Source organism: Venturia canescens, chromosome 11, assembly GCF_019457755.1.
Source record: "Venturia canescens isolate UGA chromosome 11, ASM1945775v1, whole genome shotgun sequence".
NCBI lineage: Eukaryota > Metazoa > Arthropoda > Insecta > Hymenoptera > Ichneumonidae > Venturia > Venturia canescens.
Window position 1 is genome coordinate 5,171,308 of NC_057431.1, and position 27,835 is coordinate 5,199,142.

The window sequence follows — 27,835 nt, forward strand, 5'->3', positions numbered from 1 at the left end:
AATGGAAGAGACCCATGGCGAGAGTAATCGAGACGAAAAAATGCTAAGCGTTTTCGGACTGGGACGAACCTCTTTGACGGTTGAGCGGTAAGCATCTGGCCGTTTGGGGACGCGAGCGATCCTTCCTCATTCATATGCGCCGTCTCACTCGCCCGTTCAACAGCAGCACTGACCTTTCACCTAACCTCTATCTCTCCCCGTCCCTTGGTCCGCCCGCCTGCAGCGCCCTCTGGAACGCGTTTCACCTTGAGGCGTCCCCACGGCTGCGGATATCATCCCACTGGATTTGACCCTCAGCCCGTGTGCTTAATCCTCCCCTTGTAAACTCGCGACAGAGCAGCGCCTCAAAAAACGTCCAACGATCTGAGCAAAGTTGCGTCCGATTGCGTCATCGAGACCGACGTAAACAAAGCATTTCTGGGCCAACTTTACAGTTCAATTCTCAACCGCGATCTGCAGAACGACGAAATTTATGAGTTCCGCGGTTATCCAGCTGATTTCGAAGATATTTCGAATGTTTGCGAAGTCGTCGAGGAATTTATTGTTTTTTATTTTTTTTTCAACGCGCTGGATAACTCGAGTTTAAAGTCGCGAGTTAGCCGTCGTCTCCAAAGCGCCACTGAAGCTCGCTGCTGCATGTCGTAGTACTCTCACTCGCAGTTGCGGACCTCGTAAACAACCGGACGCCCTTGTACGACCTCGAAAAGTCAAAGCGTCCCAACGACCCCCGACAGCCAAATGAGGCTAATTGCTACCGTCCCAATGCGTCCCACAACGCGGTGCACTATTATCGCGAATAATAACAGGGACAATAATAACAGGCCGAAAATAAAGGTGCACGGTACTCGACGGTTAATTTCACTCTCGAGATATTTATCCAGACTCGATAAATTGCAATGGAGAGTACACTCGAGCGTTCTATCGTAGACAAAACTTACGAGTCGCGGAAGAAATCTCAAGGACGAGAGAAACGAGTCACCGGCGGCTCCCGACCCGTTACCACAACACTCGAATGACATTTGTTTTTTCTTTTTTTGCTCGCTCACTCGCTCAACCTCCTTCGGAGAACAACTCCCCTCGCCCGAGACCCCAACCCATTTGTCTCCCCGAGACTTCCCCCCCGCGCTTACTATTACGCGGATTTGAGGTTAAATTACCGGCATTTTATTTCTTCCAACTGCTCAGATTTTATTTCGTTCTTTATTTTCTTTCTCTACACCACTGATTGTACGCAAAGGTTATGTACATCGATATGTGTTGATATGCTAAGCCATTTACAAACGCCTCTCCCTCTCGCTTTTCACCGCGAGCTCAGCCGCTTCCCCTCCCCTCTTTGCCTCCAAAGCCCCGCGGTGGAAACCGCTGCCCCCCGCCGCCGCCGCCGGCTCCACGGGCATGCGCAAGACGTCAAACTCTCGGGCTGACTCCTCCGTCGTCCGTCGTGCTGCTGTTGCTGATGTTTTCGCTTTTCATTGAAATTGAAAACAGAAAAACAGATGAGCCGCCCGCACGTTCTCGGAGTCCCACCGCTCGATGACTCGTCGTTCCGAAGAGCGCTTTCCTCGGGACGGCCATTTTTCAAATTGATCCTCGTTATCGTGCTCGGTCGGAATTGCAGGTTTCGAAGTTTTATTTCGAGATAATTTTGTAATAAAATAAAAACAGATTCAAGAGATGGAAGGTGTTCATTCTCTTGACGGATCAGCGAGTCCTTGAAAAAAAGTTACAATCGAGACCTCAGTGGAATTGATTCACTGTTCTACTTATAAATCTTGAATAAATTAAATTTTTTTTATTATAATTGGAGGTTTAATAGTCATTTTTATATATGTTACAAGTTTGAGAAGTAATGTGATATTTAAGTTTAATTTAAATAATATTTATTTCAATCTAGCAAAATTTATTCAATATTATTTTTTATTTTATTTTATATTAATAAATTTATGTTAAATATATAAGATTTATTTCACTGAATCAAATTTCCAATGGTACTTTTCTTACTTGGTTCGAAAATGGACGCGCTCACAAAAAATCTTAACTTTTCACAGTCACTTCTAGTTCGAATCGAGTGGAAAAAAAGTCCCATCGGGACCTTCTTTTCTCATAATTTGGGTCTGACTTGTCCACTCAAATTCAGAGCTCCGATTTGGACTTTTTTCACTTTTCTAGAACCTGCTGATCCTTCAGGTATTTTTACTAGTTGTTTTGTTTCAATATCCACACGGTGACAATATGTCAGGGACGTCGTCGCATATGTTCCCCAAAATCCAGTCGTAATAACATGCAACGTCAACAAATCCAAACGGCCATTTACTGTTATTGAAAATATAACGCCAGGAATAGATTCCAACGAGAATTCCCTCAAACACAAGAGGTCCTCCCGAGTCACCCGAGTTAGGTTTTCCTGACACGGGGTCAGCACAGAGTTGTCCAGGAGGTGGGGTGCGGCGACCATGTATGGTGGCTCGGAAGAAGTCACAAGTATTTGTCGGGGTTATTTTCATCTTTGCAAAATTGAGAACCCGTCCAAATCTCTCCGAGTTTTGAACGCTGTGATCCCAGCCGAAAGCAATTGCTTGGGTTTCAGCAAAGATTCGACGATCCTGATGGTTGAGGATCAGTTGAAGTGTTTCATTGAATTTGAATGGTTCTATAACGTGTACCAGAGCAATGTCATGGATACCCTGATGCGCAGCATTCCAATGTGGATGACAAATTGTTTTGTCAATTTTATGGCGGTACCCTTTGGTATCTTCATTGTACTTTGCCCCAATAATGTACTGTTCACTGTAAAAGTCAGACCCAGCTAAAACGAATTTTATTTTCATACGAGGCACAGTTGAGCAGGCACAGTGTGCAACGGTCATCACCCAATAGGACGAAATTATTGACCCACTGCAACTGGCAAATCCCTTATGAAAATGATCATATTCGCCCATCAAGAAAACGAACCATGGAGCATCTTCGATAGTCATCTTTGTACCATTGACCATCCTGGCCCCACGAACCAGAAGCTTTTCAGATGGATGTCCACCAACTTCCAACTTGCCACCTAACAAAAATTAAAGTGCTGAAACTATACCAATCCCACAGGGTCTGATCGTATAATGGTGGTCATGGGCTTTGGCCAGCTTTTATTGTGCACACAAAATTTCTAATTTAAGAATGCTTTCCTCACCCAGAACAACTAGGGCAAAAAGTATCACAATGCCGTGGATTCCCATCTCCTCGATGATGATGCCGTCGACGTTGCAGGAACAATTACACTTCTTACACTGTGGATTGGTAACTGATGATAAATTCAAAATTCTGCTTCTCTTTCACATCCCATACCAATCAGTAAAATCTCGTTTATGAAATTCTATGAAATATTGCACGTGCCCATGTGCAAGTGGCCTTGCTTCCTAATCTGAACTTTGAGCTGATTAGACACGTTGACAAAATTAATAAACAATAGCTCCAAGTGTTACGGTAACTTTTTTTCCGAGAGCATCATCATGACAACGAGTTTTATCATTTCAAAACTACTTCGTGTTGTAGCCGTTCTTAGTAAAGGAAAATCGTTTGAATTTTAAATATTGTGTGCACAATAATGTGTAGCCAAGTTCAATATCGCCTGGTGATGTTGGCACATGTACAAAAAATGAAAATATTCATTAGTACGTTTGAAAAATGTTAGCTTTGTTACTTTGAGATAAAAAAATATCAGAAACGTACATTTTTCAATACAAAAGTTACTAATTAAGTGTTTTAAGATTTCTTAGAAGAAATTTGGTTCAGATAACAAAAGCACTCTCAAGGATACTTCAAAAATTAAGAAAATTGCTTCATTCTTCAGATTTTATTTTTTAAATTACAGTTATGCATATAAAATAAACGTGATTAATTTATATTTACAGTCAATAAGATTTTGGAGATTGCGCTAGAAAATTATTTCTTCTCCTCGTTCAAATTGTACTTTGTTTTCAACTTGTCAATCTCCTCCATTTTTTTGTCTACATCTACTCGTTTGAACGCCTTGTTGCTCTGATAATAAAGCACAACCAAATAACGGTTGCAAACGTTGAAACCGCTCAAGTGATCGCAAGCGTTTTTCGCATCGAATATATCCTCGTAGACGACGAATGCGGTTCCTCTTGTTTCGGCAGTGTTTCCACTGTATCATTCCAAGAAACAAAAAACAGTCATTTTTTTGAGATTTTTCATTTAAGTATTCTACAATTTCTACAGCTTTGAGAGCAAATTCATGTTTTCGTATGACTCGTTGGCATTTTAAAAATCTTTGATTTGATCGTTCAATTCTTCCTATCGCAATTGAAATGAAGAGATCCTTGAAATTTTCAACTCAACACTTTTAAAATTGTAAAATATCGAGGTGTGGTGTCCAACTAGTAAGATGATCATTAAAAATACTGGATGCTTATAAACTTACACTCGAATTTGGCGAATGGCTCCATATTTGCCAAAAATATCGTACATTTCCTCCGCTGTTATTTTGTAAGGTAGATTTCGGATGTAGAGAACTCTGTTCACTTCCGGGGGCAAACGGACCTGAAAAATGAATATTGAATCGAATGATTATCAAAGAAAAAATTGATTATGGTGAATGAATTCGATATTGAAAGTTGTTTTTAGGTTATGTCAGTGACGCTTTAGATTTGTAGGAGGTTCATAGATTATTTGACAGTTAAATTTAGTTCTTACATTTGCCCGCCTCTGCAGCATTGCCATTGTCATGATTGATTACTTTTTAAGTCACAATGCACTCTCAAAATGACTGATTATTGAAAGAAAACTAATCGCGATTGAAAAAACAAGAGGAAAACACGAGTTTGTGTTTGTGTACAGTGTGAAGCGTTTCTACGCCCATGGCGTATCTCAATTTCAAATGGCGTAGGAGTCGAAGGAGGAAGAGCTCGGGATTCGGGTTATGCTCAGAAAAACAAAAAAGAAAAATTAATTGGATGGATCAACGTCGTCAACATGGAGGCAGCATACGCACAAAATTGGATATAAGCTCTCACATTTTTTTTTAAATTGTTTTCCACTCAAATAATAATCATGTGACCTGAAAATTGAAATTTGTATTTTTTATAAGATGGAGCCACTGCGCGTCTCCGCGTCGTCAGCTGAGCGACGATTATTGTCGACGTGTTAGAAAACAGTCGTGGATTGACGGTCAGCGTAATTAGATCGTCGTCACGTTTATGTTTGCGGTTAACGTTCGTTAATTTGACGTTTATTTGAAAAAAGAGAATCAATTTATTCTCGGCACTATGGCCAAGTTTTTGAGGGAAGCGTCGCAGCTTCTTTTCTCGAAAAAATGTCTGGAAGTATATTTCGACAAATATCATTTTACAGACGGTAGGATTCATCAACATTTCTTTTTTCATTCATTCTTTTCGTTCATTGTACCGAACGACTGGCAATTTTCTCCGTTATATTCAATATCCTCCAATAAACCACGATTTTAATTCAAGATTTTGAGTAGCGGCCCCGATACTGAAATGGCGGGAAAATCGGCGATTTCAAACGCTCTTAAAATTGAAATTCAGCCGATTGCGCGTTTGATTACTTCAGTGCATTCGAAAGTGAGAAAAATAAATGAAAATCGCTTGTCAATTTTGTGACGCATTGGATCCGTCACTCGGGTCATTAATTTTTCTACGAAACTCAAGATTATCTCGGAAAAATAATTATCAAAACAATTGGACAATCGATTTAATGAAATAGCAATGGATTTCTTGGAAAAATCCTTCAGATCCGATGTTTTTTGTATGTGCTCACATGATCACGACATTCACGACCATGACATTCATGTTCCAGTCGACTGCTTCAAGGCGACCTTGAGCAAGGGTCTGGGTCTCGGTGTGATCGCAGGTTCACTTTTAGGTCAGTGAATTTACTGAAATTAATAAATTTTGAACAGGAAAATATGAGAATTCAAGATCGTTTTTTAAACTTTCACAGTCAAAGTGCCTCAGATCGTAAAAATTTTGAAAAACAAGAGTAGCGAGGGCATCAACGTGCTGAGCGTCCTCCTCGATCTGTTTGCCATCACGGCGATGGTTTCTTACAGTTTCGTGAGCGGTTTTCCATTCAGGTACTTGCAAAAAAATATTTCGAATGTCCGAATTGAGGTTAGAACTGAGAAAAAAATGATTTTCGGTCTCCACAGTGCTTGGGGCGATGGAGTGTTTTTGGGAATACAAACGTTGACGATCGTACTTTTGGTTTTCCATTACAACGACGACACTGCAAAGGCGACAGCATTTTTTGCAGGTTATGTTGCGATCATGATTGCTGTTCTGGGAGGAATGATGCCAATGAACGTTTTGTGGGCGTGTCAAACTCTCAACATTCCCATCGTCCTTATAAGCAAGGTGAAGTATATTTAAAAAAGTGAAAAACCGTCGAATTAAAAAGTTCGCCATTGCCGAGCATTGAAAAGTCGATTTTTTCCCAATCCGCATTATCGATTCGCCCGAAATTCGTCAGGCAATTCTTGCCACTTTTTCCCCACGAGCTGATACCCGGTTTTTCCAATCGGTTATTGCACTCCGAAGAAAATTCGCATTGAAATTTCGAAGCGACCATTTTTTGAGGTTATAAACGCTGAATTGCAGCTCGCGCAAGCCCGAACCAACTACAAAAACGGGAGCACCGGTCAGCTGTCAGCGGTGACCTGTTTCATGCTCTTCTTCGGTTCGCTCGCACGAATATTCACTTCTGTCCAAGAAACTGGAGACACGACGATGATCGCGATGTACGTTTGCTCGACGTCTGCGAACGGTTTGATCGTTGCTCAGTTGCTGTACTACTGGAACGCTGTGACGGCCAAGAAGGCGATCGACAAGAAAAAGAAACAGTAAAATTTTCGTTGAAAGATCAATTCTGACAGTGTTTTTGTATTTTGTTTTCTCTTTTTTATCAACATACCAGACGAGACTATCGTTTATTTTATGACTTTTTAACTATTCCTCGCTATCTTCCATAATCGATTTTTCTACTTCATATTATCAGTAACGAGGACCTTTTGAACTGTTGCTAATTCACGAAAACGTTCGACCCCAATGTTGTTAATATTTGTACGTAAAAATACAGTTTTTTGTAGTGAAAAAATGGCAGTTTCTATATTCTTTCTCTGTCCACGAAATTTTCGGTTTCTCGATATATTTTAAAATGTGAGAAAAAAGCTCGACTTTGTTATCGACAGAGTTTCTTTGCTTCCCATTCTCTCGTTAGTTCGATCGGAAAATCTCGTGGAACGAGAGAGCCTTTCCGGACAAATCCCACGAAAATACTCCATTCTTCCAGCAATATTTCCATAACCCTTGCACATTCAAAACAAACGCGTATGTATAGGTAAACTGAAGAAACTTGGAAAACGACGGTAAGATATCGCAAGATCTATAATTCTCAGATACGAAAACAATAGTCGGAAGCTTCGGTGCTGAAATGAGCGAATGAATAAAGATAAGGAAATAACGAGCGAAAGCGAACAATAAGTAAAATCGTTGAATGATCCCGCCAAAGAAAGCTCTCTGACAAGTTTCGTACGTCGTTGAACCTAACCTCAAAGAAAACAGTTCGAAAACGTTAACCTGAAAGCATTGATCCCGAAAGCCTTAAACTTGCGTTCCAACTCGATTAAAGATGAAAATAAGTTCGAGAAATAGTTCGATTGCGTAACTAACCTAGAAAATGTGTGAAGTGTGAGCTCGCGGAGATAAAAAGGTCCGAAGACTCGAGAAATCGTGGTTAATGAAATGAAGTGTCACTACGAAGTGTTGGCTGTTGAGCGCGATGCGAACGACGAGGAGCTCAAAAAGGCTTACAGAAAATTAGCCCTGAAATGGCATCCTGACAAGAATCCCGAGAGAGCGGACGAGGCCAAGAGGGAGTTCCAGTTGATACAGCAAGCTTACGAAGTTTTGAGTGATCCGCACGAAAGAAAGTGGTACGACGATCACCGAGAGGCGATTTTGAAGGGTCACGACATCGGGGACGAGTTCAAGGACGATTCCATAGACTTGTTCAAGTATTTCACTAACACTTGCTACAAATCGTACAACGACGAGCCCGGCGGTTTTTACTCGGTTTATCGCAAGGTTTTTGAGACCCTGGCGGCGGAGGATGCAGAGTTTTCAAAGGATCTCGACAGCGACGAGGAGCCACCGAATTTTGGGGATTCTCAAACTCCCTACGAGAACGAGGTCCACAATTTTTACGCTTACTGGCAGAGCTACAGCACCAAGAGAAACTACGCTTGGCTCGACCCCTACGACACACGCAACATGCCGGATCGACGTTACGTCCGTGCAGCTGAGAAGGCCAACAAAAAAGTCCGCAGCCGTGCCAAGCGCGAGCGAAACGAGCAGGTCAGAAACCTCGTCGCTTTTGTCCGGAAGAGAGATAAGCGGGTGCAAGCCCATGCAGAAAAAATGGCAGAAAAAGCCAAAGCCAACGCGCTCCGGGTTCAAGAGCTCAAGAGAACCAAGCTTCTCGATCGCCAGAGAGAATTAAAGAACCATCGGATCTCCGATTGGACCAAATTCTCAAACATTGAATCCGAGTTAAAGAACATCGAGGCAGACCTTGTCGCAGAATTCGGTGAGGTCAATTCGGAGGATGAACTTGGCAACGAGAACTCCGACGCTCTTTACTGCGTCGCCTGTAACAAAGTTTTCAAAACACAAAAAGCCTTTGGAAACCATGAAAATTCGAAAAAGCACAAAGATAATTTAATTACTTTGAAAAAAAATGTTGTGGATTTCGACTACGAGGATCCGGGAGCCGCCAAAGGGGAGGACCTCCCAGGGGAAAAGGACGCAGGAAGTTTTGAATTAGATGCAGACAGTTCTGGCGATGGTTTGAGTTCCAGGGAGGACGATCGAAAAGCCTCCTCCGGAAGCCCATTGAAGAGAGGCTCGAAGGTGGAAAAGCCCAAGGGTGAGGATCGTGGGGCCACGGGCCCTGAAATCCCAGATTTTTTGTTGTTTTCAGAAAAAAATGTGGTTACGGCAGATAAAGAGACTTCGGAGGAGGAATTGTGTTCGGATGACGATGAAGATCTAGACGAATCAGTTCTGAAGGGTTTCTCCAAGGTCAGTGGGAAGGATTCCTCCAGGATGGATGACCTCTACGTATTTCCCGAAGGTTCCAAGGCGACCAAGGACGAAGACCAGGGAGAGACGTCGCCGGAGGAGCTGATCTCGGATCTGGAGGATCAGGAGTCCAGTTTACCAGCGAGGAGGAAGAAGAAGAAGGTCAAAACCATCCGCAGAGTCAGTGCGGAGGTCGACAGCGACGACGAGAATTTCGACCTCGACCTCGGACTCTCAAAGAAGCAGCGAAAGAAGAGAAGAAACCTGGAAGAGCTGATTGGACGCAAGGAGACGCCGGAGGAGCTCGAAGAGAAGGCCCCGGAGTCGAGGACCAACGAGGAATCCCTCGAGGCCCCTGAGACCGAAACCCCCAGCGCAAAGAGCAAAGGGAAGCGTGCCAAAGGGCTGAGGAAAGCTCAGAAGCAACGAGACAGAGAAGAAACCGTCAAAACCTCGAAAAACAAAAAGGAAAGTACAAATCTGGACGTCCGGGACGTCGAACATCAGTGCGTCACCTGCAAGCTCGAATTCTCCAGCAAAAATAAACTCTTCGATCACCTCAAGAAAACTGGACACTCCGTTTATCTGCCGAGCTCTGTTGCCAAGACGAAAAAATCTAGTGAAAAAAAATCCCGAGCCCGAGCACGATCCGAGAGCGAAAGTAGCTGAAGCCCCCTAAAAATCTCATTCTCAATTATCACAAATTCCTTCTCATTGCCGTCCGAGCCTTTCGCGGTCTGTGAACATGAGAAACTTTATAAACTCCTCAGCTCGCTTACCCCCACACCGATGTAAATAAACATCTTCTCAGTCACCAAACTGCTTTGTTTTACTCTCACAATACCATTCTCTTCAAACGTTTCAGAACGCTCCTTTATCGATTTTTTTACAATCCAGTACATCCCGACGACTAGCAACGTGACATGAACATTATTCATTGCGCCGCATCTCACAGGTCAGTTTTACTCCAGTTTACTCAAAGCTTGGGTCTTAATTCTATTCAGAAAAAACTCCAATTGTCGGTACTAAAGTACGAAAATTTTCTTCAGAACTTTAAATTTATGAGTTTCTCGTCATTTTTCACTCTGTTTATAAAAAATTGTAAATTTATAAAATTTTTAAAAAATTTCGGGCTGTGACAGCAAAATGTGCAAAAATCGAAAATTTTCGTGTACCTTGAAAGTGGCGAAATTACATTTCCTGGGTTTCCGCTCCAGGTCGCTGTGGCTCGATGCTTTGATGAATTTTGTTTTGTTTTTATAAAATTTTCGAGCGCCAAGTGAGCGAACTCAAAGAGCTGACGAAAAGAGAGAAAAGGTCGCGAAAAGAATTTGATTTTTGATCTTGGTGAGCTTGAGAGGTCCCAAGTCCAATTGGTTGCGAACTAATGAACGATTTTTATTCCAGATCGGGCGCAATGGCAGCGAAGAAACTGATTTATCCAGCGGCCGACCGGAACAAGGATCCGATTCTTTCGGTGTTGAAGAGGTTCATTCGACCGGGTGCGAACCAAGCGCTGCTCGAGATCGCATCAGGCTCCGGTCAGCACGTGGCCCACTTTGCCCCGCACTTTCCTCAAGTGACGTTTTTCCCATCGGAGTGCGAGGACCGACTGCTCGAGAGCATATCGGCGCACACGAGCGGCTTGAGCAACGTTCGTCCTCCGTCGCTGATCGACAGCTCGACCGATTACTACAACTGGCCGAGCATAAAGTTCCAGGAAAATAGTTTGGACTACATTTACTGCGCGAACATGATTCACATCTCGCCGTACCGCTGCACCATCGGGCTCTTCAAAAACGCCGGAGCCCTCCTTAAAAACAACGGTTTCCTGTTCACCTATGGAGCTTACGCGATCGACGGTAAATTGAGCCCGGAAAGCAACGTCAGATTCGACGAGAGCCTCAAGTCCCAAAGCCCTGAATGGGGCATCCGGGACCTCAGGGAATTGGAAGCCTTGGCCAATAGCAATCACATCAACCTGGTCGAAGTCGTCGACATGCCGGCCAACAACAAGACTGTCATTTGGCAGAAAAATTATCAATGATTTTTCTCCCTTTCTATCGCTCTTTCACTCTCGAATCTCCTCTCTTTTATCCTCGTTGTTTTTGTATGGAAAAGCTTCTGGAATAATAAAAATTCTGTTGGCAGAAGTCGTCAGAGTCTTGGGGGAACTTGCGGTTTTTTTATTGACTGAAATTCGACTCTTGGGAGCTGGCTCAGTTGGAAGTTGGACAGGAAGCAGTTTTTTCGACTCGATTGAAGCGTCGATGGCACGACACCATTTCGCTGAACTCCAATCTCAAAAACCTCTCGACTCTCGAGTCGAATTATTGGAAAATAAAAGAATATTGAGTCGGGCCTCCAATCGATTTATCACTTTCCAACTGATCCCGATAAGGGCCGATAACAATTTTTATTTATTTCTCTCGTTATCGAAGATTGCTATCATCGACTCAACTCGAGCTCGAAATTGTTCGATCAGTGATAAATTGTTCCTCGCGTCGCAGGCTTCAACCATTTTCAGCCTACAAAATGTGGATCAACGCCATTATTTTTTTCATTTTCACAACCGAGTGCTTCGCGTTTGAGGAAAAGGACATGATTTGCAGCGATGATTATTGCGCAGTAACGACTCAACTTCGTAGTTTCCATTTCTTTGTTCCAAGAAAATCCTGAAACTCGGTTGCTGAGGCCCGAAAAAATCGGTTTTTCGTGTCAAATATCTTTCAATTTTGCTTCTTAAAAAAACCACGAGAATTCACGTAAAAGTATTTGATTATTAAAACTTGAAGGAATCGATTTTTGATTAATATTTTCCTACTTTCAGTATTGTTTTGAAAACTGATTTCTTTTATTTTAAATTTCTCTAATATCATAATTACAAAAAAGGCAATTTGAAAAAATCGTGAAATTCATAAAAATTTGATTTTCCAAGAAATACGTCGAGGATCACGGTTGTCCAAAGCTGAGTGAAGCCTGCCTCGCCCAAAACGAAACTCACAATGGCGTTTTTTTGCCCTTTCCTCAAATCTGCAATTGCTGTCGTTACTGCGTTACGAATCTGATGCTTGGCGAGGCTTGTGTGATCGGGACGCCTGGGATGCCACCTCCTTCGACGATTTGTGGACCAGGCCTGACCTGCAAGGCGGTTGCGGGTCAGCAAGCCACGTGCCAACGAAGTGAGTGCCAAATTTTCATTCTGCTGAAATTCCTCGTCCAAAAAATGCGGTAAAACTTTGTGTTTTTTTTTTCAGTCGATTCCACTTCTTGTGCCAAATGTCAGACGAAATGGGAGACCCTCAGGGTGGAGGGGAAACTGGGGATGACGGTAGTGAAGCCGCAGTGCGACGAGGATGGACAGTTCACCCCGGTTCACTGCATCCCGGGATCCTTGTCAGTTGAACCAATAAATCGATTGCATGGACAATTCAATTGAACCCAAAAAATGAGAGAAATTCATCAACTCGAATTCTTCATGAAAATATCGAAATCCCATCGAATTTTAATGCCAATTTGTTCACTTTGTTTTATCAATTTAATCACTTGATTATTCACTCATTGAAATCATTGAATTTGCATTGAATAATTAACGAAGTTCGAATTTCTTGAATTCAATTCTAGACAAAGTCATGAAAAGTCATGAGATTTAATTGAAAAATTGAAATTATTTAATAATTCGTTCGTCAAAAATCAAAAACTCGTCGAAAGAAAGAGAAAAAATGCTAATTCTCGTGAATTCCGTTCCAGTGGAATTGGTTAGATAAGATTTTTGGTGAAATTATTGAAATTCATTGAATTTGAACGTTAATCAAGGATTTTTTTTCTAACTATTGAATCGTTAATTGATTTTAACAAGGAGAGTAACGGATTGGGTTAAATTATAGAAAATTTGTTAAAAATGAGCGAAATTGAATTGTAATTTTTGGATTTTTCTCGAAGGTGCTACTGTTTGTCGAGTGCTGGAAATCGGATATTCGGGGAAAAGGCATTTTTGGATCATTCGGACGAGCACAAAATGACGTGTGGTAAGCGCAAAAAATTTATCGTCGATTTTCCTGTCCTTTGAGAATTTTGATCCAATTTTTAAATTTTTTCATCTCCGTTGAGGATGCTCCCTGAATTACAACAAGGCGTTGGAGTCAGTGAATCCGGAGTTCAAGGAGGCATTTTTGAGTGCGCGGTGCAACGAGTACGGTCTGTTCGACCCGCTGCAGTGCATGATGGGGGAGGAAGCCAAGTGCTACTGCGTGAGTCCCATTTCCGGTGAGCCCCGGAGCGAGATCCCTGCAGTTCCGGTTTCGGAACTGAGGCCCGGACATCCTTCGTGCTGTAAATATTTTTCAAAGAAAATGGCCCCCGGTGGAGAACCGTATTCCCAAGTTTTCCTGACCGTTTTTTTCCCTAGTCGATTCCAAGCTCCACGTCGCTGGTGCTTACGAGAGCGAGTGCGAAATCGAGCTAAGGGAGTGGCAAGAAAATTTGGAAATGAGTACGACGACGACAGCGAGCTCCAGATTTTCTTCGAGAGCAATCGGCTTTACAAAACCAAAATGTCAGCCTGATGGGAAATACCATCGAGTCCAAACCCTTGGAACGAAGTCAGCACTTTTTCATGAAACATTTTTTTCAAGTGAAAATTCGAATTTTTCTAACTCTCCATATTTTTCACTGCAGTCAAATCTGCGTCGATCCTTCCGGTCAGCAGATCGAGGATTTCGGAGCTCCCGTTGATTCGGAAGAAGCCAAATCGATGAACTGCAGTAAGAAAATTTTCAATTTCCATTTATTCGAAGGATTTCGTATATATATAAAAAAAAAAAATAAAAACAAACAAACAAACTAAAATATCGTTTGCAGATTGTGCCAGGGCTCGATATCTGTTGAGAAGGGAGGGCGTGCTCGAGCTGCCGAAGTGCAACGCCCGAGGCAGTTTCGATCCGGTTCAGTGTCTCCGGGGTCAGTGTTACTGCGTCGATTGCAACGGCGATCAGATCGGCGTCGAGAAGTCGAGCGAGGAGTTTCTCCCCGAGGCCTGTGCCGAGACTTGTTGTTCGCTCTTTTGTTTAACCGATCAATAAATAATGGAAAAAAAATGTTTGTCAACGTCGAGGAAAATAAATGAAAACTGTACAAAATTGGTGTTAAAAAAGTGAGGAAAATAAAGTTTCCGCGCTCCGAGCTACGCGAGGAAAATCAACGAGACGAGGACCAAGGTCGAGGTCAAGGAGCTCCTCGTCGAATGACCCCCGCTCCCGTACCAGTGGGCGAAAAGAGCTGAAAAAATCCAAGTATTTTCTATCATTGGGCTCGTTCACGTGTCCTCGAATGCTGCGACTCGGTTTCCTCAGGCAACGTGGACCAGTCGAAACTCACCCGTGTCCTCCTGACTCGTTATCCAACCGATTACCGGCTCCATCTGGATCTGACGCTTCAGCCACTTGTTCAACGGCTCGAAGTAACGGATCAGCGCGCTCGCGTCGATTCTGTTGGTTTTTCCTCGCGTCATTTGCCTCACGATGTCCTGCCAGCTTCTCGATGAGCCTGGCGATAGAATCTCCCTGCGAATTTTCCTCGAGTGTCACAAAAGTGTCAACAAAAATGAAGAAAAATACAAAACGGCGGACTTGGGATGGAAAATTACAAGATTTAAACTTTTCGTGGGGAATTTCGACTCGAAAAATCGCCTCGCGATTAAAGTTTTACAAAATAATCGTGGTCTCGGAACGGCGAGTTTCCTCGACCGTGGAATCGCGCAATTCCTGGTAAACGACCTCCCCGACCTCGGGAGCGAGGTTTTTCTAAAAATCGGGGAATTTCGGCTCGAAAAATGGCGTCGCGATCAAAGCTTAACAAAACCTCGGTCTCGGAGCGGAAGATAACAAAATGGCGAGTTTCCTCGACCACGTAATGGCGTCGTCCTCGGGAATCGAGCCTCCCGACCTCGAAAGGGCTGTTTTATGTTTACAAAATGTCAGTTTTAACCTCGATTATCGCAAAATGGCTTTAAACTCGCATCCAACGAAACGAGGTAATCGGGCGGTAAATTAAGGTCGGCGACTCACGTGAGCAGTCTCCCCGCCTCTCTGGACCGGTAGAGATCGCAAGTGTGGAGATCGCCCGTATGCCCGGAGACTTCGCACAGGGATTCGTACAGCTGGAACTGGAGGACGACGCCGACGAAGTATTTGGCGTAAGGAATGTCGGCCGGGACGTGATACTTTGAGGCTGGATCGAAGTCCCTCTCGGTGCGGATCGTCGGTGGGACGATGCCTTGGTACTGGAGTCTGAGTTCCCACCACCTGGTCGTCATGTCGACGACGCCATCGCTGAAGACGCGCCATCTCCACTGCGGAACGCCGAAATTCGATAAATTTGTCGGGGAGATTGATCGACCGGGTGAAAATCGAGGTTCGGCTGACCTGGTCGACGATGTAGGCGAAGGGCAAGTACGCCACCTTCCGGAGCGCCATGAGCATCAGGAAGTTGATGTTCGTTTCGTAATCCTCCGTGGAATTGTTGTACAAACCGATCCTGTGGAGGTGGCGCGGCGTCACGATCGACAGCTCGATCGCGTCGCTCACGGCCTCGTGGAACCCTGGGGAAAAAATCGGTAAATGGCGGCCCTCGATCGCCGAGCGGTTTCAGCACTCACCAGGCAGAGCCTCGCCCCTGAAAATCAACGGCTGGTCTTTGTACTGCAAGTAGTACTGGAGGTGCGCCATCTCGTGGTGGGTCGAGAGCAAATCCTCGGTGGTGAGCCTCGTGCACTGCTTTATCCGGTAGTCCAACCGGTTGCAGAAGTCCCAAGCGCTCGGCGTGCACTTGACCTCCCGCTCGATCGGCTTCTCGAACATCGAGGACCGCCAGAACTCCGGAGGCATGGGCTTCATCCCCAGGGACGTGAAGAACTCCTCGGCCATTTGGAACATCCTGGAACGAAACGATTTTCCGAGGTGAGCGAGCTAACCGATCTCGATCGGGGGCTTCACGGTTTTGGAACTCGCGACCGACCTCAACGGCGTGAAACCCTGAATCATCATGTCCAACGTCACGTCCAACTTCCTCGCCGCCGGAAACGCCTCCACGAGCTCGTAAATACCCTCCCAATTCTGGGCCCACATGTTCCCGAGCAAGTGGGCCGGAAGGGGACCGTCCTCGCGCAACTTTTCGCCCCCGTAGCGCTCCAGCAGCTTGGACCTCACGTACGTGAACAGGTTCTTGTACAGTGGCGTTATCGCCGATATCACCTCGGCTATGTTCTGCTGGAAGTAATCCTCCTCGAACGAGTCCCGCATCTGCTCACCGGCGTCGGCGAAACCTTGCAACATCGAATTTTTTATTCGTTCGTTCCTATATTATTTAAGGGCTTTTCCGGCATCAAATACTGGGCTGCCGATTTTTGCCGATTTTTTGCCGATTTCCGTATTTTTTGACGGAAATATCGTCTTTTTACGAATCTGATGGGAAAATCGTGATTGAAATCGGCAATAGATTGTGCCCGAAAGGCGAAACCTTGGAACGGACGAGTCAGATCGAGTTCGTTCCTATATTTTTTAAGGGCTTTTCCTCAATTTCGTGCTTTTCCGGAATCAAATACTGGGCTGCCGATTTTTGCCGATTTCCGTATTTTTTTACGGAAATATCGTCTTTTTACGAATCTGATGAGAAAATCGCGAAGCATTTTGGCCCCGATTGAAATCAGCAATAAATTGAGCCCGGAAGACGAAACCTTGGAACGGACGAGTCACATCGAATTTGTTATTCGTTCGTTCCTATATTTTTTAAGGGCTTTTCCTCAGTTTGGTGCTTTTCCGGAATCAAATACTGGGCTGCCGATTTTTGCCGATTTTTTGCCGATTTCCGTATTTTTTTACGGAAATATCGTCTTTTTACGAATCTGATGAGAAAATCGCGAAGCATTTTGGCCCCGATTGAAATCGGCAATAAATTGAGCCCGAAAGGCGAAACCTTGGAACGGACGAGTCACATCGAATTTGTTATTCGTTCGTTCCTATATTTTTTAAGGGCTTTTCCTCAGTTTGGTGCTTTTCCGGCATCAAATACTGGGTTGCCGATCTTTTGCCGATTTCCGTATTTTTTGACAGAAATATCGTCTTTTTACGAATCTGATGGGAAAATCGTGAAGCATTTTTGGCCCCGATCGAAATCGGCAGTAAATTGGGCCCGAAAATTCCACTAGCTTCTTCATTTCCAAACTCAACGTTCAGAGGATTAATTCGAAATTTTGTTTCCTTACCATTGAGCCTCGAAGCTTGATTGGCCAGTTGCACGTATCTCATGTACTTGTTTTTCAATGGTGGCCCAACGGCCTCGTGCCAAGCGCGCCAATAGTGTAGAAGCTCGTCGTAGTCTCTCGACTCTGCCATGATTTTGGCGACGTCTGGAACGAGCCGAACAGTACAAAATCCGTTGGAAATCGTGAGCAAATTGATAGCTTTTTCGGCGGAGGGTTTTCTTGGATTCGAGTTTAAATTTAGGGATTTTGGGACTAGGGGAAAGTCGCTTGTATACCGTGATCGAGATCCAGATTGCACGAAGCTCCCATTTTTTTGTAAGGACACAACCTCGTCCTGGTGTAAAGTTCCTTCATCTCGACGATCAGGTGGTGAATCTGTTGGGAAAAATGTTGTTTTTGTCCAAATCGAATGTCGAGAAGGATTTTTCGTTAATTTTGTCTAAATCGAGGCTTTAGGGTCTTGTTTCGAGAGGAGGAAAAAAAGACCGATGGAATCGTACCTCGTTGAACTTGTCGTCGGTCAGGGCGTTTCGACCTTTCACGACGATTTTTTTAAGTTGCCTCCTCGTCAGGGGATCGGGAATCCTGGTCCAGGCGAAGGTGATGGCCTTTCGCCACGAGGATCTTTCGAACTTGAGTTTGAGTGTCTGTTCCTCGAGCTGGGATGGAAAGTTTGGTGAAATTAATGAAAAAGATGGTGGAAAAGAAAATTATTGAAAAATGGAAAAAAGTCAGGACCATTCTACGGCGATTGGCGTCGGTGATGTTCGTCGCGAAATTCCATTGTGCCATTGTCAACCGGCTGCAAGCGATCGAAGCCTCGCGATCGTATTCTCGGAGAAATTGTAACGCTTCGCCAAGATTGACATTGAGCCCCTTTCGAAGGCAGAGAATTCAAAAGGTGAATAAGATTCATTAAAGTACGTGGAAACGTAATAAATTATGTTCGTTCACGGAGCACAACAATGGGATATTTTTTCATGCGTGTCGAAGAGATAGGGAAATCCGTAGCGACCTCAGGACCTCCCGGGCGTGACGGTTCTTCGTTATTTTTTCGGGGATTTTACATGAAAGATCGTTGATTCTCAATGATAAAAATTATCCAAAAATTTCCGCCGAAAAATCTCGAAAAATGACGAAATTACGGAAATTTTTTCAAAAGTTCGAACAATGTGAACTTATTGACAGTTTTGATGACAGCTCCGATGACAGGGGGAATGACAGATTCGTTGACAGTGAAATCTCGACAGTGGCAGTCGAAATGGCAGATTTAAATTCGCTGACGTGACATTGACAGTTGTCATCACACTGTTGACAGTGTGATGATGACAGTCACGATGACAGATCTACTGTCAGCCCGAAGGAACAAAAGAATTGTCGCCAGTGACAAGAATAAGGACAGTGAAATGTGCAACGATCGCGGTAGTGACAGTGACAGTTTTAATGACAGTGAACATGACGGCAGCGATGTCAACTACGGCCAATTACCTCCATGTATCTCGTGTCCCCAAACCCGACGAAAAGCACCAAAATCCAGGATCCAATGACAGCTGTCAAAACCTCCTTCATTGTCAACCTTTCAAATATTTCAATTTTGATCGACCAAGGATTTTGACACTCCTCCTTTGCTCATCCGCACCCAGTTAAAAAGTCACCACACGAATTTTCAATGCCACCGGAAACCGGAAGTCTCCATCCCCAAACGCCACCGGAAATCGACCCAATCTTTGCAGTAAAAACGGATTTTTGGCGCTGTCAACGAGCCTTCGAGTGTCAAACAACAATGACAAAGCGTCTGAGGGATCGCAGACCGACTCGACGTGCGGAATCGCACTGCACGTTGAGTCATCGAGACTACGGAAAAGGTGCAATGGCTTTTATCGATTTGCACGTGGAACGAAACAAAAACACCATAATTAAGGGGTCGCGCACGTCCAGGAGTAACAAAATGTTGACCGACTCTCAATAAACGCAAAAAATGTCATTAAACAACAAAAATTCGAGGAATAATCGATTTTTTCGGTGATTTTTTTTTTCTTTTTCCAAAACCACCAAACAGTGACGCTCCTGCCTTTCGAACGTCAGATGCCAGCAGTAGACGCGTATGAACTGAATCGACCACAAGTTACACTCCAGTATTTCAGAACGACGAAGAAACATGATAAAATAACAACAAGAAGAACAAAAGAAAAGAGAAGAAAAAACGAAACGGAGGAAGGGACAGGCACCGTCGGTGCGTGAAGCATGACCAACTAACGCACCATGGCACGAGCCAAAATCTTTCAGCTTTACTCCGAAACGAATTTCACAGTGTGCACTCCCGTCTTCGACCTGAGTTTTCACGTTTTTTTCATTCGCCCTGGCCCATTTTCACTTTTCAGTCCCAGCGACTCCAAAGTATTTTTCTAGTTCTCAACCTTGTTTTCATCAAATTATTCGAATTTTCGTTAAAAATTCATGATTTCCGAACGAATCAAACTCAAAATTCAAAAATTAAAATCCAAAAAAATTGAATTTTCACGAATTTAGCCAATATTGGTGAAAATTCTTTGACATTTTGGCAGCTTTTCACTATTCTCGGTTCGAATAATACTAAAATGTTTTTTTTTCCTCAATCACCATTGCGTAAAACGTCCAAAATGTGGCAGCCAAAATTGATTTCGATAAAATGGAATAAAAATTTGAAAATTTTTATAAATACCACATTTCTGACATTTCGGAGATTCTTGAGCCTACTTCGAGACAAAGAAAACTTGGAAAATTATTTATTTCCGCTAGAAATGTATGTCTGTATACGTGTAAAGGTGCAATTACCACGTGGAGCAATCTGTGACGATATCCGTAGGACAGCAAGCGGTAATTGCGTCTAGGATATAATTGCGTCCACTCCTTCGAGCCCTGAGACAAATCGCTGGACAAAAAAAAAGAACGAGGTGAAAAGTATCCTTCGAGGATGAAATAGAGCCGAATGAGTTTCGTCGTATTTACATAGTTTTTATTTGTTTTTCGACTACAAGCAAGAGTGCCCACTTCAACTGAGCCCTGATTTGTTCTCCACGGTCCTCATGAGCTCCAGTTGATTCTGCTGCTTCCTGAACGTCTTCAAAGCTGTCATTTGGATCTTCCTATGCCTCTCGAGACGTTTGTATGTTTTCTTCATCTCTCGAAGCTCAGCTTGGACTTTCACGAAGTCCAGAATGTCAGGGACCTGGTGACAGGTCAATTAAATTATGGCAGTCATCGCTGAGCAATTTTTTCGACAGTTACGAGTTTTTGGGAAAAAGACAACGAGAAAAAAAATTATTTTGAGATTTTTCGGGGTCGCGAATCGATCAATCGATAATTATTAATTATTATTTAATAAAATAATAATGAAATTATACAAATTATATTTAATATTATTTTAAAAGTTTTACTCAATTTATTTCATTATCAATTAATATATTTATTTTAATTAATTAATCAATTTTCATTTTATAATAATTATTGTAACCCGTAGAGGTCACATACTCACCAGACTGGTGCAAAGTTCCACTTGGACCTTTTAAAAACTTTTTATTTCATCCATGAATGTGTGGAATTAATCTACAACGAGACTTTTTAGGGATTACTAGGAATTTTAACTAATTCCTTAGTAATCGATTACAATCATTTGAAAAATTGAAAAATCAAGTTTTGTTATAGAAAAATGGCGAAATTGAAGAAAGGAATTTCGAAGTTCTAGACAATTGAAATTTTCGTGGGTGCAAATTTGCACCAGTATGGAGTCTTCGGGCTAACATTATAGTTGTTTTATAATTGATAATTAAATAATGAATAATTAAAAAATTAGAAAATAAAAATAATATTAATTAATAATTGAAAAATAAATAAAGAAAAAATTAATTAAAGTATTAATTAATAAATTCATGAAAATTTCCACTTGTTTAATAATGGAATATGCATAATTGACAGCACCTCATATTCGTCGATGACGTGAACGACTTTAGCCAATTGTTTTTCAGCTTTTTCGACTTCTGCCCGAGTGATTGTTTGATCCTGTCTCAGTTTATCGATCTGTGATTTTTTCAGTGAAATTTCTTTCCTGATATTATTAAGGGAGGACATCTGATCAGCCATTTTTTGTTTGTACGAAGTGAGGGCAATGTTGTAGCGAGCTAATGAAAAAAAATAGTCATTAGGAAAAAATGAATGAATTTCGAAAAAGGGAAATGGCCAGGGAAATATTTGCCTGTTATTTTCTTAAGGTCGATCAAATGCTGATTTTTTTCCTCGATCTGTTTCAAGTAATCTTGATTCTCAATGGCGAGTTGCTGGAAATCAATGGGATGGAGGGTCTCCCCGAGCTCTTCACGCTGACGCAACTGGTGCCTCGCTTTTTTTATTTGCGTTTTGATCGTCCCACTCTTGAGTCGAAGCTTCTCGATCACGCTGTCAGCAGCTCGGAGCCATTCTTCTATGAACCTGCACGCAGAGTTTCGGTTCGTGAAAACGTGCCAATGGTAATTGACACTTTATTGACAGCTGTAAAATTATTGGCAGGAGGGAAAACTTTCAACTGGTTGGCAACTGCCAGATTATTTTAAGGCTCGAATCCACTCAAGTGTCACGCTACTTGCCAGTGCAAAATTATTGACAGCTGTCAATACTCGGAAAAGCGACAGCAGAAACCTGATGAATTTTTCTGCTGGAATTTTTCCTGTCAGTGGATCGATCCATCTTTTTTCCAAATTTATTTCCAACTCGTGTCTCGCCTCGTGAGTCTCTCGAATCCTTAATTCGATCTCTTCCATCTGCGCCCGCAAATTCGCCCGACGCTTTATCGTGAACTGCTCCAATTCTGCGAGGCTTTTCTTCATCTCGTCGATCTCCTTGCTCGCCATTTCGATTCGGTGAGCCACGGTTATTCTACAAAATCGAAAAATTTTAAAAAACCCATTTTTTACTCAATTTTTGTTTTTAAACGTTTTTTAATCTTTGGTTTTTTTTAGAAATATTCATTTTTTTGGCAATCACGAACCTGTACGTCTTCGGAACCGATGGCAAAAGCGTCGACGTATAACGACGACCTCCACTGAAGGTCGTGGTGCTCACCATACTCGGCGAGTAAACTTGCTTATCGCGGATGGCGCTCAGGGTCGCGCTCCCGCTTCCGGTGAGGCTCATCGCCGAAGCCATCGGCGCAATCTGCGACGCTACTTTTTGTGCGTGCCTCGCAGTTTCCAAAACTTGATTCATCGCTGTCAATTTCATTTTTAATTTATTTTTTAATCATTCGTTCAAACGAACAGTTTCGTATTGGAAAAAGGGTTTTCCGAGTGCCTTAAAACCGACCTTTTTTCTCATTTTTTTTTTTCAAAATTCACTCAATCGAACTCTAAAAACTCGGTTTTTCGATTTCGAGTACTCGGAAAGCCCCTTTTCAAACATTTTTTCAAATTCTTCTCAGTTGCAACCAAAATTTTGAATTTGTGACGACGAAATTAAACAAAAAAATGCCAAACAAATTTTTTTGGAGCTTTTGAATACTTGCAAAAATGCTAAAAATTCGCTCCAACGAAAAACAAAACGTTAAGACTGAAAAAATTACCTATGAGCAAGCAGCTTTTTAAATCTTTGGTTATTCACTCACTGGCCAGAGACTGCGGGTCATGCTTGGTTAGGTATCGTTCGAAAACGTCGTTCTCCAGTTGCAAAACTTTGTTCGTACGAAGAGCTATTTCGAGGGACTGACGTAATTCCTCGTCGGACATATCTGGACGTCAAGTGCACCGATGAATGAATTTTTAGTGTCCAAATGGAAAAAAATACGAAAAATGAAAAAAATTGAAGAAAATGTGCATTTTTTTTTATCTCTTGAAAATTTACCCTCATAACGTGGCTCCTCTTCGGGGACGAGCGTCCCCCGGGACCCCAGACTCGTAACACTTGCTTTCCTAAAAGACATATCGAAAATCGAAAAAAACTCAATCGGAGGTTAAAAAACGTGAGTTTTGAATAAAAAGTTTGTAGGAAAGTGCGAAAGCTCGAAAAATCTGCATGGCTGGGACGACAAAAGTGAATTTGTTTGGTCGATGCCTGACGACGAACTGCTCGCTCGTTTTTTTTCTGGCCTCAAATAAACGAGTTTGAAAATCGCGTTCGATTGGGCAGCAGGAATTTAAGGAAGTTTCACGGTTTTCAGGCCTTATTTTTCCAGATTATCAAATTCTGATTTTCCTTTTTATTCACAATTTGGTACAGAAATTCAGTTTTTGGGCACTGACGAATACTTTATTGAATCGAGCCTACGAAGTTGAGTGCAAAAGCCCTTTTCGAGGTTTTTTTTGGGTCTCTGCTCAGAGCAAGCCCTTCTCGGTTATTTCGACCTCGTCGATGTACAAAAAATATTTGATCCCTTCCCCCTTCTGTTCGGAGCTGCAGGATCGTATGACCGCTGGTTTGCCAGCGATCATGAACAGCATTTCAGCCCCACCGTCCACGAATTCGTTCTAAAATCGAGAAATTTCAAAAAAATTCATGAAAAAAATGAAAAAAATGGAAAAATTGAAATTTTTCAAAAACTCTTGCTCACTTCCACGTCGATCTGTTCGCCGTTTATCCAGACAGCTTGAGTAGTTTTGTCTGTGAAAAATTCGAATCGACTTCATTGAGAAATGCACTTTTCCTTCGATTTTTGAATGAACGAAAAAACTAATGATTTCAACGACGATACCCAAAACGATTCTGAACTCCTCGTCGCCAAATTTGGTCATCCAAGTGTCGAGCACCTTGGACTGAGACTGGACAAAGTTTTTGAAGCTTTTCCCATTGACCCAGAGCGTGTACGAGTATCTGAGTCCTGCGAAGACATGCAAATGTTCAACTGACTTGAGAGATCGTGTTCGAGTCGATTTTCATCTTTTTGGGGCTTTAACGAGTCCCTTCGAAAGTGTCGAGTCGATTTTTCGAGTTTGCAAAATTACCGGCGATGGGATCGATCCTGATGACGAATTTGGTGTCCCCGAACATGACGATTTCGTCGCCCACGAGTCGGAACATCCACTCTCGGTGCACGAGCGTTTTTCCATCGATTTTCACGACCCTTTTCCCGGTCGCGGTCCCGTGCTCGAATTCGACGACGTGATTTCCATCGGTTAAGGGCACGTTCCAGCGGGCCGTGGGTTCGCTCATCTCGAGAGATTGCAGGCCCCTCCAATGAGAAATCGAATGGGCGAGTAAAAACATGGGAAAAAACCTTTTTTTCTGTTTAAATATTTAAAAAATTATGAATTTTCAAATATTTCAGTATTTTATTAAATCTGAACATTTTTTAAATTATTTTTTCATTCTTTATCGATCGTTATGTATGGATTTGATTTTAACTCAATTTATTTATTCATTGGTTCTTAGTTCGAGGATTTTCGTCGTTCCAATTCCCTTTTTACTTGTCCAATTAATTTGGAAGCATTTAAAAACATTTTTATTCATTTTTTCACTCGAAAAAGCCAATTTTTTAGGGTTTTTCTTTATGTTTTTTTCACTCGAGAAAGACAAACTTTTGTGTCAAAGAAAGCGTGGAGGTCAGCGCGCTCGGGGACACGATATTTGTAACTCTACCTGAGCAAGCAAATGGCCATACTCACCTGGCGTTCAAGTCATCCCCATCGCCTGGCACTGCTTTTCGTATTGATCGTTCGCTGCCCCAAGGCCTTGGTCACTGACCGATCGATATGAAAACACGTGCGTCATCGTTCCCAGGTGATAATAAATAATTTAGCAAAATTCGTCGTTTTTTTATTCGTTTTTCCTTTATTTATGTAAAAAATGATTTTTTTTTCAAAATTTTCACACTCTTTTTTCTACTCCGGGTGGGCTGGCAGCAGCTGACCTTTGCAGGGCCCGAAACCGAGCCGGAAACCTTCGCCTTGACAGAAACCTGAAAAAAAATCGAATTTAAAAGTTTTCCATGAAAAATTGTCGATTTTTTCATTTTTCCTACAAAAATTTTCACCTCGGATCGAAACTTCGTCACCATCCTGCAGAAATTTACGAGTGCTACCGTCCTTCATTGGTATCGGCATCGTACCCTTCCAGCAGAGCTCCAACATCGAACCGTACGAATCCGAAGTCTGTAAAATAATACAAAAAAACGTAATGAAAAATAAGAAACTAATAAATTAGAAACTAATAAAAAAGAAAAGAAATTAATCAATAAAAACTGCAATAAAAGAAATGCCAGGAAATAAAAATCGACATTTTTATAAAAGCGCTCATAAAATTCGAAAAAGTTGGAAAATAAATGAATAAAAATTGCAAACAGAAATATCAAGAAATAAAAATCGAAGTTTTCACAAAATCGTTCATAAAATTCGAAAAAGTTGGAACCAAAAATGTTCACCTCTCCACTAATCGTCCCAGAGGCCATCAAGTCACCAGGATTTACGTTGCAGCCAGTGACGGTGTGATGCGCCAACTGCTGCTGGGCAGTCCAGTACATGTATTTGTAGTTGCTTCGAGAAACAGTGGTCGTGGGTCCAGAGGGTGCTGCATGAAAGTGATTTGAGGATGATGAAAGTTGATGGTAAGCTATGGAGCGAGTTTAACGACAACTGAAAATTTGACGTCGTTTTTATGACTCACGTGTGATGTCAACTTCCAGTTTGATGTCGAAGTTGCACGAGTTGTCATGCTGCAAATAAGGGAAGGGTTTCGGGTCTTGGGCCATGTTCGGAATTTTGAAGGGCTCGAGAGCCTCCATCGTGACGATCCAGGGCGAAATGGTGGTGCCAAAATTTTTCGCGCAGAAAGGACCGAGTGGCACGTATTCCCACTTCTGGATGTCGCGGGCTAAAAAAATGAGCAAAAAAGCTCGATCAAAATGTTTTTGATACCGATTTTTGGAAAAATCGTTTCTCCGCGCAACGATTTTTTCAATTTACCGACATCGCGGGGTAGGGAACTTAATTCCGACCGTTTTTGGTTCATTTGGAAGAAAAATAGGTATCGAAATCGGCAACCCGATCGTTATTTTAAAAAAGACTTCATAACAGCGTATTGACGATGGAAATCGGTAGTGAAATCGGTAATGAAATCGGTAAATAAAACTGACCGCTCCAATCGTTCATGGTGACCATGCCAAAAATGCGATCGTAAGCTTTGCTCGCGGGTACGGTATCGCCGAGTTTGGTGGGTGGGCCTCCGACGAAGAAAGCAACTTCGAGTTCAAAGTCCATGAGTCTCGAGGGGCCGTACGCGGGTGCCGCGCCTTCGACCGGAAGAGTTTGACCTTTCGGCCTAACGATGGGTGTGCCGGAAACGATTACGGAGCTGGCTCGTCCGTGGTAACCGACCGGTAAGTGTTTCCTGCAATGAATTTACCGACTGAGCAACTTCCCGCGATCTTTTCATCATTTCGATCGGTATGACCGATCGAGGCTTGTCGAATTACCAGTTTGGCATCAGGGCGTTCTCCTTGCCACGGAACATTATTCCGACGTTCGTCGCGTGATGAATCGACGAGTAGAAATCGGTGTAGTCGCCGATTTTCGCCGGTAGATGCATCGTCGCCGATTTTTGAGGGACGAAGACTCTGCGGGGGATTCAAAACCGAATTATTCGTCAATTTCGTTTTCATTTTTCGTTCTAAACTCACCTGGAGCGTAATTCAGGTTTCTGCAAAGTTTGGTTATCGACTGAGAGTAAATTTTGTATGGTGCTCCGTGCTTCTTTCCAAGCGTCTCTGCCGAGGGCCATAAAATCATTGAGAGTTTCTTCGGCGAATACATTTTGATTCGACGCCAATAATGGGCCAGTGAAGAGATGAGCAATAGCGAAAAGGTCCAAAATTTGATCGCCGATCGCCACTCCGATTCGTTTTTTCGACTGAACAATGATGGAAAAACACAATTATTCGAGGCTCGAAAAGGCTGAAGAATTGTACTAGCCGCCGGTAACTTATCGACCGTCGATAAGTTACCGACCGCCGATAATTTTCTTGTTTTTTATGAAATTCAATTTAGATGGCGATATCGGAGCTGCTGCGATTCACAACTCAGCAATAACGCGATAAACAACTCGGGAAAATCGCGTTATAAAATGTTTCTTCACGACCACGAATGGATTAATATGGAAAATACGAAAACACGTTTTCGTTCCAAGAATGCGTACGGAATTTTTCATCGTTATTGAAACTAGTTTTTATGAGATTTAGGAGAAACGAGGAGTTTGGTTATGAATTCCAGCATCGATGTAGAAACAGCCAAAACAAATCGAACAAAAAATAAATTTTCTTTTGTTTCCTTTCTTCTTACTCACGTTTTCAGCTGTTGAGAAAACCCCGTAAGGCAAATTTTCAATTGGAAAATCAGCGTCCACTGGATACTCGATGAAGGACTTCATTTTTGTTTTTTTCGATTTTTCTCGTTTTTTTTTGGTCAACGTTTTGACTCTACGAGCTGCCCGTTAGAACTGAGGACTCCGGAGCGTC

The 27,835-nt window shown here is 42.6% G+C and overlaps 10 protein-coding genes across 15 annotated transcripts; 4 read left to right on the forward strand and 6 right to left on the reverse strand.

Annotated features, from left to right (window-relative positions):
- Positions 1 to 1,181: 1,181 nt before the first annotated feature.
- Positions 1,182 to 3,309, reverse strand: LOC122418036 (trypsin beta-like). Its single transcript, XM_043432035.1, has 2 exons — positions 3,179 to 3,309; positions 1,182 to 3,052 (listed from the first exon to the last, which is right to left on the reverse strand). Exons 1-2 carry the CDS (start codon positions 3,222 to 3,224, stop codon positions 2,211 to 2,213), a joined length of 888 nt encoding a protein of 295 aa, XP_043287970.1. The 5' UTR covers positions 3,225 to 3,309; the 3' UTR covers positions 1,182 to 2,210.
- A 517-nt stretch (positions 3,310 to 3,826) lies between these two features.
- Sf3b6 (splicing factor 3b subunit 6) lies at positions 3,827 to 5,007 on the reverse strand. The gene is made up of 3 exons (XM_043432037.1): positions 4,705 to 5,007; positions 4,433 to 4,551; positions 3,827 to 4,156 (listed from the first exon to the last, which is right to left on the reverse strand). Exons 1-3 carry the CDS (start codon positions 4,735 to 4,737, stop codon positions 3,931 to 3,933), a joined length of 378 nt encoding a protein of 125 aa, XP_043287972.1. The 5' UTR covers positions 4,738 to 5,007; the 3' UTR covers positions 3,827 to 3,930.
- A 138-nt stretch (positions 5,008 to 5,145) lies between these two features.
- On the forward strand, positions 5,146 to 6,941 carry LOC122418038 (mannose-P-dolichol utilization defect 1 protein homolog). The gene is made up of 5 exons (XM_043432036.1): positions 5,146 to 5,364; positions 5,827 to 5,892; positions 5,971 to 6,103; positions 6,179 to 6,383; positions 6,627 to 6,941. Exons 1-5 carry the CDS (start codon positions 5,277 to 5,279, stop codon positions 6,870 to 6,872), a joined length of 738 nt encoding a protein of 245 aa, XP_043287971.1. The 5' UTR covers positions 5,146 to 5,276; the 3' UTR covers positions 6,873 to 6,941.
- A 392-nt stretch (positions 6,942 to 7,333) lies between these two features.
- Positions 7,334 to 11,281, forward strand: LOC122417928 (methyltransferase-like 26). Of its 2 annotated transcripts, XM_043431857.1 has the most exons (3): positions 7,334 to 7,393; positions 9,973 to 10,062; positions 10,515 to 11,281. In XM_043431857.1, exons 2-3 carry the CDS (start codon positions 10,031 to 10,033, stop codon positions 11,152 to 11,154), a joined length of 672 nt encoding a protein of 223 aa, XP_043287792.1. In that variant the 5' UTR covers positions 7,334 to 7,393; positions 9,973 to 10,030; the 3' UTR covers positions 11,155 to 11,281. The 2 variants fall into 2 exon arrangements, with proteins under 2 accessions (XP_043287792.1, XP_043287791.1); XM_043431856.1 differs by lacking the exon at positions 7,334 to 7,393 and having other exon boundaries at positions 9,830 to 10,062.
- LOC122417923 (dnaJ homolog subfamily C member 21) lies at positions 7,400 to 9,926 on the forward strand. The gene has a single exon (XM_043431848.1). The coding sequence runs from the start codon at positions 7,770 to 7,772 to the stop codon at positions 9,774 to 9,776; it is 2,007 nt and encodes a 668-aa protein (XP_043287783.1). The 5' UTR covers positions 7,400 to 7,769; the 3' UTR covers positions 9,777 to 9,926.
- A 142-nt stretch (positions 11,282 to 11,423) lies between the features above and the next one.
- Positions 11,424 to 14,245, forward strand: LOC122417925 (uncharacterized). The gene is made up of 8 exons (XM_043431851.1): positions 11,424 to 11,735; positions 12,046 to 12,289; positions 12,365 to 12,503; positions 13,050 to 13,135; positions 13,218 to 13,439; positions 13,516 to 13,708; positions 13,785 to 13,870; positions 13,968 to 14,245. Exons 1-8 carry the CDS (start codon positions 11,643 to 11,645, stop codon positions 14,186 to 14,188), a joined length of 1,284 nt encoding a protein of 427 aa, XP_043287786.1. The 5' UTR covers positions 11,424 to 11,642; the 3' UTR covers positions 14,189 to 14,245.
- A 10-nt stretch (positions 14,246 to 14,255) lies between these two features.
- Positions 14,256 to 19,497, reverse strand: LOC122417924 (angiotensin-converting enzyme-like). 2 transcript variants are annotated; one of them, XM_043431850.1, is made up of 11 exons: positions 18,856 to 19,497; positions 18,106 to 18,243; positions 17,868 to 18,026; positions 17,643 to 17,742; positions 17,368 to 17,511; positions 16,122 to 16,428; positions 15,763 to 16,040; positions 15,530 to 15,705; positions 15,173 to 15,456; positions 14,484 to 14,668; positions 14,256 to 14,384 (listed from the first exon to the last, which is right to left on the reverse strand). In XM_043431850.1, exons 1-11 carry the CDS (start codon positions 18,934 to 18,936, stop codon positions 14,290 to 14,292), a joined length of 1,947 nt encoding a protein of 648 aa, XP_043287785.1. In that variant the 5' UTR covers positions 18,937 to 19,497; the 3' UTR covers positions 14,256 to 14,289. The 2 variants fall into 2 exon arrangements, with proteins under 2 accessions (XP_043287785.1, XP_043287784.1); XM_043431849.1 differs by having other exon boundaries at positions 14,290 to 14,405.
- Positions 19,498 to 20,345: 848 nt separating this feature from the next.
- On the reverse strand, positions 20,346 to 23,433 carry LOC122417926 (coiled-coil domain-containing protein 113). Of its 2 annotated transcripts, none has more exons than XM_043431853.1 (7): positions 23,236 to 23,433; positions 23,000 to 23,122; positions 22,388 to 22,607; positions 22,039 to 22,275; positions 21,599 to 21,831; positions 21,325 to 21,524; positions 20,346 to 20,575 (listed from the first exon to the last, which is right to left on the reverse strand). In XM_043431853.1, the coding sequence occupies exons 1-7, from the start codon at positions 23,312 to 23,314 to the stop codon at positions 20,399 to 20,401; spliced, it is 1,269 nt and encodes a 422-aa protein (XP_043287788.1). In that variant the 5' UTR covers positions 23,315 to 23,433; the 3' UTR covers positions 20,346 to 20,398. The 2 variants fall into 2 exon arrangements, with proteins under 2 accessions (XP_043287788.1, XP_043287789.1); XM_043431854.1 differs by having other exon boundaries at positions 22,958 to 23,122; positions 23,236 to 23,247.
- Positions 23,434 to 23,554: 121 nt separating this feature from the next.
- Positions 23,555 to 25,098, reverse strand: LOC122417929 (fas apoptotic inhibitory molecule 1). Of its 3 annotated transcripts, XM_043431860.1 has the most exons (5): positions 24,993 to 25,098; positions 24,333 to 24,559; positions 24,083 to 24,232; positions 23,942 to 23,991; positions 23,555 to 23,858 (listed from the first exon to the last, which is right to left on the reverse strand). In XM_043431860.1, exons 2-5 carry the CDS (start codon positions 24,538 to 24,540, stop codon positions 23,706 to 23,708), a joined length of 561 nt encoding a protein of 186 aa, XP_043287795.1. In that variant the 5' UTR covers positions 24,541 to 24,559; positions 24,993 to 25,098; the 3' UTR covers positions 23,555 to 23,705. The 3 variants fall into 3 exon arrangements, with proteins under 3 accessions (XP_043287795.1, XP_043287794.1, XP_043287793.1); XM_043431859.1 differs by lacking the exon at positions 24,993 to 25,098 and having other exon boundaries at positions 24,083 to 24,208; positions 24,333 to 24,959; XM_043431858.1 differs by lacking the exon at positions 24,993 to 25,098 and having other exon boundaries at positions 24,333 to 24,959.
- Positions 25,099 to 25,135: 37 nt separating this feature from the next.
- Positions 25,136 to 27,835, reverse strand: Faa (fumarylacetoacetase). Its single transcript, XM_043431855.1, has 8 exons — positions 27,664 to 27,835; positions 27,002 to 27,231; positions 26,798 to 26,938; positions 26,459 to 26,712; positions 25,990 to 26,196; positions 25,748 to 25,893; positions 25,361 to 25,478; positions 25,136 to 25,285 (listed from the first exon to the last, which is right to left on the reverse strand). Exons 1-8 carry the CDS (start codon positions 27,745 to 27,747, stop codon positions 25,209 to 25,211), a joined length of 1,257 nt encoding a protein of 418 aa, XP_043287790.1. The 5' UTR covers positions 27,748 to 27,835; the 3' UTR covers positions 25,136 to 25,208.

Coding starts and splice junctions, on each gene's coding strand:
- LOC122417923 (XM_043431848.1), top strand. CDS start 7,770: ATGAAGTGTCACTACGAAGTGTTGGCTGTTGAGCGCGATGCGAACGAC.
- Sf3b6 (XM_043432037.1), bottom strand. CDS start 4,737: ATGACAATGGCAATGCTGCAGAGGCGGGCAAAT. Junction 4,552..4,704: donor TGCTGCAGAGGCGGGCAAAT/GTAAGAACTAAA, acceptor TTCATTTTTCAG/GTCCGTTTGCCCCCGGAAGT. Junction 4,157..4,432: donor GCCATTCGCCAAATTCGAGT/GTAAGTTTATAA, acceptor GGAATGATACAG/TGGAAACACTGCCGAAACAA.
- LOC122417928 (XM_043431857.1), top strand. CDS start 10,031: ATGAACATTATTCATTGCGCCGCATCTCACAG. Junction 10,063..10,514: donor CATTGCGCCGCATCTCACAG/GTCAGTTTTACT, acceptor TTTTTATTCCAG/ATCGGGCGCAATGGCAGCGA.
- LOC122418036 (XM_043432035.1), bottom strand. CDS start 3,224: ATGGGAATCCACGGCATTGTGATACTTTTTGCCCTAGTTGTTCTGG. Junction 3,053..3,178: donor TTTTGCCCTAGTTGTTCTGG/GTGAGGAAAGCA, acceptor AATTTTTGTTAG/GTGGCAAGTTGGAAGTTGGT.
- Faa (XM_043431855.1), bottom strand. CDS start 27,747: ATGAAGTCCTTCATCGAGTATCCAGTGGACGCTGATTTTCCAATTGAA. Junction 26,939..27,001: donor AAACCTGAATTACGCTCCAG/GTGAGTTTAGAA, acceptor AATCCCCCGCAG/AGTCTTCGTCCCTCAAAAAT. Junction 26,197..26,458: donor CACCATGAACGATTGGAGCG/GTCAGTTTTATT, acceptor TCATTTTTTTAG/CCCGCGACATCCAGAAGTGG.
- LOC122417929 (XM_043431858.1), bottom strand. CDS start 24,594: ATGTTTTTACTCGCCCATTCGATTTCTCATTGGAGGGGCCTGCAATCT. Junction 24,233..24,332: donor CAGGATCGATCCCATCGCCG/GTAATTTTGCAA, acceptor CTCTCAAGTCAG/TTGAACATTTGCATGTCTTC. Junction 23,992..24,082: donor GGAGTTCAGAATCGTTTTGG/GTATCGTCGTTG, acceptor AATTTTTCACAG/ACAAAACTACTCAAGCTGTC.
- LOC122417925 (XM_043431851.1), top strand. CDS start 11,643: ATGTGGATCAACGCCATTATTTTTTTCATTTTCACAACCGAGTGCTTC. Junction 12,290..12,364: donor GCAAGCCACGTGCCAACGAA/GTGAGTGCCAAA, acceptor TTTTTTTTTCAG/TCGATTCCACTTCTTGTGCC. Junction 13,709..13,784: donor GTCCAAACCCTTGGAACGAA/GTCAGCACTTTT, acceptor TTTTCACTGCAG/TCAAATCTGCGTCGATCCTT.
- LOC122418038 (XM_043432036.1), top strand. CDS start 5,277: ATGGCCAAGTTTTTGAGGGAAGCGTCGCAGCTTCTTTTCTCGAAAAAA. Junction 5,893..5,970: donor GATCGCAGGTTCACTTTTAG/GTCAGTGAATTT, acceptor AAACTTTCACAG/TCAAAGTGCCTCAGATCGTA. Junction 6,384..6,626: donor CCATCGTCCTTATAAGCAAG/GTGAAGTATATT, acceptor GCTGAATTGCAG/CTCGCGCAAGCCCGAACCAA.
- LOC122417926 (XM_043431853.1), bottom strand. CDS start 23,314: ATGTCTTTTAGGAAAGCAAGTGTTACGAGTCTGGGGTCCCGGGGGACG. Junction 23,123..23,235: donor AGAGGAGCCACGTTATGAGG/GTAAATTTTCAA, acceptor CTTGACGTCCAG/ATATGTCCGACGAGGAATTA. Junction 21,832..22,038: donor CCAGCAGAAAAATTCATCAG/GTTTCTGCTGTC, acceptor CTCTGCGTGCAG/GTTCATAGAAGAATGGCTCC.
- LOC122417924 (XM_043431849.1), bottom strand. CDS start 18,936: ATGAAGGAGGTTTTGACAGCTGTCATTGGATCCTGGATTTTGGTGCTT. Junction 18,027..18,105: donor ACGCCAATCGCCGTAGAATG/GTCCTGACTTTT, acceptor TTTCCATCCCAG/CTCGAGGAACAGACACTCAA. Junction 15,457..15,529: donor TCGCCTACATCGTCGACCAG/GTCAGCCGAACC, acceptor GGCGTTCCGCAG/TGGAGATGGCGCGTCTTCAG.